Consider the following 9,126-nt stretch of genomic DNA (forward strand, 5'->3'; position numbering starts at 1 on the left):
TTATCATTAAATGATTCACATCAGTCTGCTATTATATGTGCGTTCTATTTTCTTAACTTTGTATTAAATTTTTGAATTTGAATATTCAAGGACATTATTAAAGATCTCGTTCCTTCTGAAAGTAAATCCATTTGATCCTCGAGAAAATGATAGTAATAATACATACTAATTTTAATCAAATTTAATATAGCTGAATGTCTGTTTACATACTATATAATTCTGCTTACTGCAAAATTAATGCCTCCCCACCCCTCAACCCTGCCCTCCCAAATAAAAAGAAGAAAAGACTAACCAGTTTTCTTTATTTTTCCTATCTTTAGAAGAAGTGACATTTCTTATAATAAGTTCTTCCCAGGAAACTTCTCCAAGTAAGTTTTATTCACTGCTGCTTCTATTTATGCAAATTACAGAACCATTAATAATATGGACTTTAATTCTAGCCTCCGTAAATTCAACAAATTTATTTTGTAAAGCATGTAGCATTGACTTATTACTGTATTACTCCCTCCGTTCATTTTTACATAGCACGTTTTTGATTTTTCACGTCCCGTAAGAAATAATAAATGAAATGTATAATTTACCACGATATTCATATTAATTGATGCATAATTTAATGGTTTTGAGAAAATGATTTGAAATGAGTAATTAATACTGTGGATATAACAGAAAAAAATTTATCTTCTCTTGATATTTTAAAACTTAAACGTAACAAATAAAAGTGAAAATATATTTTTAGAATATTGGACAAGTAAAAGTGAACGGAAGAAGTAGTTATTACGTTTGAAATGAGTTCAAAAATTGATATTTATTGCAACTTTAATGAATTTTTAATTTAATCTATATTTTTCGCGTTAACGATATTGAATTCAGTTGAACTCGTAAACTGCTCCAGATATATTAATGCAATGGAAAGTTGACGACGGTTACAAAACAGATTTTAGAACATAGAATGTCTTATAAATTATGCAAATTTATTGGAGCTATATATTCCATATAAAAATTATCCTTGACAATTACGTATAAGATACTTCCCTCCTATTTGATGTTAGTTTTTTTGTGCGGTTGTGGGTGGGATTGATTATGCCTTTGATTCAATAACTACTTTAATAATTTTGTTAATAATCGTCTCAAAATTTTCACATCAATATCTATTTATATATAAAAAAGGTCACACTGCACGATATGATTTAGTGGTCAACAAAATAAGATTATCCTTGAAAAACACAATTAAAAGTTTAACAAAAATATTATATGTGATTTCATTTTATTTGCCGAAGTTCTCTAATGAGAAATAATAGGTATTCAATAAAAAAAAATGAATATTACATTAAATTCATACAAATGATTCAAGAGCTTAACAAATGGAGTTCCCACCATTCAAAGTAGGACTATGAACCAAAAAGGGTGGCACTAGAAGCAATTCTATTGGACAACGCAACGTGGCAATCCATTTTTTATTGGAGGACACTTAAAAAGAAAAATGAAAAAGAATATAAATTAACGACCTGGATATTACCGTAATTATATAAAAGTCAAGATCTAAATTGCAAAGCAACTTTGTATAAGTAGCCCAACGACCCGAAAGTTTTCATAAAAAGAGCAAATGGCTCTCTCTGAGCATAAACCAAGTAGACTGATATTCTCATTGGAAACTTTTCTACTAGTTTTGCTCTTCTTTACACTTGTCTCTTCTTCAGCATCTGAGATTTTCTTTGAAGAAAGCTTTGATGGTAAATTTAATAGTACTAGTATTTCTTGCTTCCAGTTTTTTGAGCTTTGAATTCTATGAAAATGATTTATTTTTAAGTCACTTTCGGTTTGGGTGAGCTTGTGGTCGTTATTTACTTGGAAGAATGGAATCTATTCTTTTTGTGCTTTCTTCCATTTTCTTATGGGTTGACCCCAAAAGTTTATTGGACTAATCGGGTGAACTTGAATAATGGAGCATGTGATCTTTGGCTGAACTTAATTTCTATACTTAAATATGCTTGGCTACTAAATACGTACATGGAGTGTATCTATCTTTGAAAAATAGGTTGATTCTGGGTTTGCAGAATGATAATTAGCTAGTCACTTTGTACTTGAGTTGCTTAACTGTGTAAGTAATTGAAGTTGGTCTTTAGATGGATTGTAAGGGGAAGAGACCCAAGTGATTCCTTCAATTCTGATTATTATTGTTTTTATTTTTATTTTTATTTTTATTTTTATATTCGATGTGGAAAAGATGGATGGAGGAGCAGATGGGTGAAGTCAGACTGGAAAATCAGTGAAGGAAAAGCAGGCTCATTTAAGCACACGGCCGGCACATGGGCTGGTGATCCTGATGACAAAGGTTTGACTTTTGGAAGTCTGCATCTGTATACATAATGGATTGTTTTTTCAAAATATCCAATAGAAAATTGAGTAGAGATATATTGCTCTATATACAGTGACTTGCGTATTTTATGCTTTCAAGTGCAACTGCAAGATGCTAGGCTTATTGGTACTTGATGATTTGTTGGTAATATGTTATCATACTTTTCTTGTGGGAACATAAAGTATATGCCGCTGACTTGCAGTATAAGATCACAAGTGTCAACAATTTAAAGTAGTAAAATGAAAGGGGTACATTGTCAAGCTTTGGAGTGTCTGTTCGATGGTTCTCATCAAAGGTTTTCCTGCTTTCAAACTTTAGAGTCAATTCCTGAATACATTTGAGTAAGAATTTTGAAGGGCATTTGGTCACTTCTTCTATTTTTTTTTTCCTCTCCAAAGTGAAGTGCATTCTGTAGCTTATCTCGATGTTCAACTTTAACACCAAATTGCAATCAGAGGCAAGGAAATACTGTGAACACTAGATTGACTTAACATGAGATGAGATGCTCTTGCGAGAGGAAGTAGAGCTTTTATCATTGGACTTTCCTACCTTTAAACCACCTGATAATGGACAGGTGGCATTTTATGCTTGTCCAGCTTGTCAAAATGGTATCATTACCGAAGCACTTAATCCGGCTAATCAATTGTATCATCGGATTTGTAGCTTTGAATATTTTTTTTAGAAAAAAACTTTCTGCTGCTTCATCATCTCTGCTTTGCTGCAAAACCATTTCACTTATACGCCATACTATAAATTTGTTGCATAGGCACGTGAAATACTAGCCATTCATTCCATTCATTGGTCTAACCGTAAATGGTATCTTTTAAGGATGGTATTTTTCTTTATTAAGTTTATGAAAGTTGACGGTTTAGTGTCTAGATATGCTAATGGTGAAATCTCCTGAGAGTGTATTGCTATCATAATTTGGTTTGTTAGGAGCAATCCACCTGTTTTACTGTTTCCTATTCTGACTCTCTAAAGCACAACAGATTTACAATATTAGATGATTTCTGGTAATTGATTTAAACAATAAAGGGATCGTCAAAGTTGGCCAATCAAATAAAACTTTGAAGTCTTGAATGTACATATGCAAGTTTTTTGAGACAGGTATTATATCTTTTACAAGGAATCTTCATGTTCATTTTTGTTTGCAGTTCCAAACTCTTCAGATTTCATATTCATATAGCTAATTTCTATTCTGATAAAGAAGTTGTCTCCTCACTTTGTGAATATCTCATACTCAACTGCAAGTCCTTGTGCTTTTGTTTGGCTGATGAAGAATTCAGTGGCAGATTTAAGATGATACTGATTTTTGCAGGTATCCAGACAACAAACGATGCCAAACATTTCGCTGTTTCTGCAAAAATACCGGAATTTAGCAATAAAAACAGAACACTGGTTGTACAGTATTCTATAAAGTTTGAGCAAGATATTGAATGTGGAGGGGGTTATATAAAGCTTCTATCTGGATATGTCAATCAGAAGAAATTTGGGGGAGACACTCCATACAGGTCATTTCTTGTTATGTTCAGAATGTGAACTTCTCTTTCTCCATTTAAGACATCCTATAATCTGGAGATTTTGTGATTGGCATAAGCATGGTTTTTGGCAGCATCCTTTTTTTCCCCTTTCCTGTGAAGGATTTTTGACGGGCACTACCACTTTTCAAATTTTGAAATATGGGAATTCTGCATGAATTCTTAGTGCAAAATTACATGTTATTTTGAAACATGCCAGTGATCTCCCTGATCCGATATCCTTTAGCAGCACAACCACTCTCTTTTTTTGGATGTCTTACCTATGACCCTGATTAGATAAGGATCTCCAGTTGGGTAAACATGCATTTACATCATAATTCATGGGTGGAATTTGTACCTGAATATCTTAGTTCTAAGAGTTCCTGATAATTCAGTAAACGAATCAGAGTCGAAAAGCAGTGCGAAGTAAAGAATGTAATTCCTTATATGTCGAAGGGAAGAGCTGCTCCTTTATTTTGCATATCCCCCAGTTTATTATTTGTGTCATCGTACTTTATGATCTGGAAGCCTACTTTCTGATATATGTTTCTTATTTTGATTGTTGCTGCAGTTTTATGTTTGGGCCAGATATCTGTGGTACACAGACGAAGAAACTTCATGTTATACTTTCCTACCAAGGCCAGAATTACCCCATCAAGAAGGAATTAGAATGTGAAACAGACAAATTAACACATTTCTACACGTTCATTCTTAGACCTGATGCATCCTACAGCATCTGGATTGATGGTCGAGAAAGAGATTCTGGAAGTATGTACACAGACTGGGACATACTTCCTCCCCGCAAAATCAAGGATGTAAATGCGAAAAAGGTATACCAACTTGAGGTTAGGTGGTTTTGCAAAACTTAGGAATACCTGCCGAGGCCTAACTTTATTTATTACCTCGCACACTGATCATAAATTTGGCTGAGAAAGAGATTCTCATTATAAGCTGATATTCCCTTTATCTCTTCCAAGTTGAAAAATTGGACAACTGTTGTTTTTTAAACTGCCTTCCGTCCCTTTGCTAAGTTTTTGGTACTTCTGTGTTGTTTGCCCCTCACTTATTTCCTTGCTTTATAGCCTGCAGACTGGGAAGACAGAGAATATATTGAAGATCCAGATGACATCAAACCTGAGGTAATTTATATTGTACGTGGTTATATTTCTGTAGTTTTTAGCAATTTGGCTTGATTGCAGACTTTCTTGAATCTTTTTACTCCAGGGATATGATTCTATTCCGAGAGAGATTCCAGACCGGAAACCTAAAAAGGTTAGTTTTCAACTGGAACATAATTAACGGAAACCATGTTCATTTCACCTGCATTGTTGATGAGGTATTATGTACTCCTTTTCTGGGATATGATCATTCTAGAACGGCTTTTCCATTTAGCTTTATAAGTTTCTATATGTTTTTGCGATCTCTCTCTCTCTCATGTATATAACTGTGCCTATGTGAACTTCCATTCCATTAAATTTTTTGTATTATTGGTTCCAATCTGGATAGAGGAGGGTCGCGGGTTGATTGACAGTCCCTGCAAAAATTACAAAATATAGTTGACCCTACTAAGTTTGAATAACGCTTGCTAGTTGTTGTAGTGAATGCCTCTGTCTCTCTCTCTCTCTCCATTAGGTCCTTTTCATCTTTGCTCCATCTGCATGGCACTACCTATATTTTTTGGTTAGCAATTGAGGTAGGAAAAAGCAAGATTCAAACAGACAGTGAAGTCCTATGCAGTCCGATACCACAAGATTTTCTTTCTTGTCATCGCTGTTTTCGTTGGATTCTTTCCATCTAGATCACATCCCTATAGAAGTGACAGATGGAGAGGACACTGGACAGAGAGTTTTCTGGTTGATATTTTATCAAAGCGTAAGAAACTTGTCATATAAGATGCATGATATAGAGTGACGAGACTACATCTTCTAAGTTGATTAACCTATATATAAAAATATTTTGCTTTTCTTTTGATCAGCCAAATAACTGGGATGATGAAGAGGATGGTATGTGGAAGCCACCGAAAGTACCTAATCCAGCGTACCGTGGTCCATGGAAAAGGAAGGTATGTTGAAAATCCTTTTCAATGGTTGGTTATTAAGCATGACCTGGAATATCTACCGACTTTATTTTTATGATGCAGAAAATTAAGAATCCCAACTATAAAGGAAAATGGAAGATTCCTTGGATTGATAATCCAGGTAATCAATGTTTGCAATCATATCAAATTGAATTTTGCGTGTGACACTGCCATGAAGTTTTAGGAGAAAATTGGAAAACAGATCCTGATCTTTTTCTTTGTTTCCAGAATTTGAAGATGATCCTGATCTCTACGTACTGAAGCCGATCAAATATGTTGGTATCGAAGTTTGGCAGGTAATATAGACCATCTTTTCCTGGACAATGTCATCTTCTCTGAAGCTAACTCAGTATTTCTTAATTTATGCTGTAACAAGTGGAATATAATATGCCGGAATGCAGGTAAAGGCAGGTTCTGTTTTTGATAACATTTTGGTGTGTGATGAGCCAGATTATGCAAAACAAGTGATTCAGGAAGTGTTTGCCAATAGGGAGGTCTGTACTTGATCCTCCATCTTTTACTGGCAATTTGTAGCTTGATTTCTCTTCTAGTGCTTAGGAATTTCTTAAACCATTCCTTCAGGCTGAAAAGGAGGCTTTTGAAGAGGCAGAGAAAGTGAGAAAAGCAAAAGAGGAAGAGGTAATGATTCTTGCTTATCAGTAACATTGTACTTAACCTTCTTTTGCTGATGCATGAGTTGTAAAATGGTTGGAAATTCTCAGGAAGCTCAAAGAGCAAGAGAGGAAGGTGAAAGGAGGAAACGAGAAAGGGGTAGGGACCGACATCGGGACAGATACAAGAAGGTTAGTGTCTGTATATTCAGATTTTTAAATATGCTTTTACCAGTCAGCTTCCTCGCAATATTAATAATGCATGCTGATTTTCTTTCAGCGATCGAAACTTCAGAATTTGTTTGTCTATCGCTTTCTATACTAAAGTCCTCTTGGCAATTGGATCTTTACTTCCTCGTGTTTCTGAAGCCTAATTTTGCTCATTAATTCCACCAGAAATACTTGAAGCTTCTGGCCTTTTGTTAAGTCAGTTGTTTTTGTAGGGAAAAACCTATATATATATATAGTAAAAAACCAACTCAGTTTGCTTGATAAGTTCTTAAATAGGCGCCACTGTCAATAATTGTTTTGACATCCATGTCTCTTTGTTTTACTGTACATTTGTTTTGAAATTGTAATTTCTAATTTTTGATGTTATACTTTTCTGCAGCGCTATCACCACGATTATATGGATGACTATCATGTAAGCTCAGATATCTTCTCCTCCTATCCCACCTCTTCCACCCCTGCCTCTCCTAATCCACGATAACCAGACTTATTCTCTAAATCTCTAATTGTCCATAAACAATTGCTCAATTGCATTGTCCAATTTACAGTCTTGATAGATGTGTACTTATTGTTCATTGGCCCAAATAATGTCCACTTCACAGCCTATGAAGAAAATATTTTGGTCAATTCATTAAAAAGATTGATTCTTTGAAATTTTTATGGAGTTCAAATAATTATTAACTGGGAAGAAAATCATCACCTCTATTTTGGGCTTCAGTTTGAAAAGTGATGCTTTCAAATGGATAGATATATCCTTGGTTTGTCATATCACAACTGCAAATTGCACATTACTGTTGCAAACAAAATTTCTTGCAGGACAAAACTTTAACTGGTTGTTGGAACATTGTCAATAACATTCTCATCTATGTTTCATTTTGCTTAATTTTTTTTAACAAAGGCATACTTAAAACTGTTTCATCCTTTATAGGACAATCCAAGTTGTATCTCAAATATGTTTTAGTTAATAGATTTTTCCTGCAATGCACATAGTTTCAATATGTTGTAAGTAGAGGTTACAGTAATTACACAGTTAACTCACATTAGTGAAATTCAGAGTCATATCCAGTATAATTTGTAATTTTATATAGTACAACATGAAACAGAGGTTACTGAGACAAATTGCAACAAGGCAAGTAAATTGTTCTAATACTAGAAAAGATGGAACGATGAAGTGTAATGATCAACAATGTTATGAAAAGCCCTACTCGATAGGTTGAAATTAATCTGGTGAATGAATTAGTATGAATTTCTTGTTTTGTTGGGCATGTTATACCTTGCACTTTCAGTGACATTAGCTGCTCTTCTTCTGTTGTTGCAGGATGAACTTTAAATTGGTGTTAAGACCATACTACGTTTTCCACTCCAGAAACGTCGTTTAGATTAATGTGTTCCTTTTGTTGTATTTTTGCTATTATTGTATCTATATTCTTCATAATACAAACTCATTAGGCATAAGAAATGCATTTTGTATCTCTGAAACTAGTTTAGTTTGTGTTGAGAGCTATCAGCCGAGTGTCAAAGCTTGGTTAGCCCGACTATTCTGGAAATGTGTCTCCGAACAACAATATTGAAATTGAAAATTCCGTCTCCTTAATCATGCAGTTGACTGAGTGTGTGTATATGGTTCGGTTTGGATGCAGCTTAAGCTTAAAGATTTTGCTCATAGCTCTTGTGTTTCTATTTAAGGTTGAAAATTTGAGAAAATGAAGCAGGCATTAGACCATAAATACTAGTGTTAGATTGAAAAAGCTAACACTATGCTACTGGTCAGCTACTGATGCAGGGTTTTATCTGCTGGATATTATTATACCTTCCATTTTTTTTGTATTTCCTATATTTCTTATATTGCTGTTATTTTGTTATTTTATGTTATGTTATGTTATTTTATTATGAGTTTATTGATAGTATTAATATATCGTCTCTTGTTGCTTTCTTGAGCCGAGGGTCTCCTGGAAACAGCCTCTCTGCTCCTCGGGGTAGGGGTAAGGTCTGCGTATATATTACCCTCCCCAGACTCCACTTGTGGGATTATACTGGGCTTGTGGGATTATACTGAGCCGTTATTGTTGTTGTTAGATTGAAAAAGCTACCTCAATGTTTTGGTCTAGTGGTAATAGAGTATAGTGCATGATGCAGAAGGGATTCTTTAATATTAAAACGATTGGATATGTGTCTCGTGAATGAGGAATGGATCCTTCTTCACCCTCATGCCTCTTTCTCTCATTTACCACTGACCCATTCGGACCATAACCCTTTGCTACTTAATCTATCTAGGAGAGCTTAACAGTACACTAGGTGGTAAACCCTTCCGTTTTGAAGTCGAATTGGTGTTCTCAC

At 34.5% G+C, this 9,126-nt stretch overlaps 1 protein-coding gene across 1 annotated transcript; it reads left to right on the top strand.

Annotated features, from left to right (window-relative positions):
• Positions 1 to 1,571: 1,571 nt before the first annotated feature.
• Positions 1,572 to 8,386, top strand: LOC107776924 (calreticulin-3). Its single transcript, XM_016596877.2, has 14 exons — positions 1,572 to 1,730; positions 2,225 to 2,332; positions 3,675 to 3,867; positions 4,445 to 4,703; positions 4,956 to 5,012; positions 5,098 to 5,145; positions 5,849 to 5,935; positions 6,014 to 6,071; positions 6,179 to 6,246; positions 6,352 to 6,444; positions 6,533 to 6,589; positions 6,673 to 6,753; positions 7,172 to 7,204; positions 8,108 to 8,386. The coding sequence occupies exons 1-14, from the start codon at positions 1,604 to 1,606 to the stop codon at positions 8,117 to 8,119; spliced, it is 1,281 nt and encodes a 426-aa protein (XP_016452363.1). The 5' UTR covers positions 1,572 to 1,603; the 3' UTR covers positions 8,120 to 8,386.
• The last annotated feature ends 740 nt before the right edge of the window (positions 8,387 to 9,126 follow it).

Source organism: Nicotiana tabacum, chromosome 11 (assembly GCF_000715075.1).
Source record: "Nicotiana tabacum cultivar K326 chromosome 11, ASM71507v2, whole genome shotgun sequence".
NCBI lineage: Eukaryota > Viridiplantae > Streptophyta > Magnoliopsida > Solanales > Solanaceae > Nicotiana > Nicotiana tabacum.

Bases quoted from the DNA above. Each gene is read 5' to 3' on its own strand.
- LOC107776924 (XM_016596877.2), top strand. From the start codon at position 1,604: ATGGCTCTCTCTGAGCATAAACCAAGTAGACTGATATTCTCATTGGAA. The intron at 1,731-2,224 runs GTAAATTTAATA...GATGTGGAAAAG, and splicing joins CTTTGAAGAAAGCTTTGATG to ATGGATGGAGGAGCAGATGG. The intron at 6,754-7,171 runs GTTAGTGTCTGT...ACTTTTCTGCAG, and splicing joins ATCGGGACAGATACAAGAAG to CGCTATCACCACGATTATAT.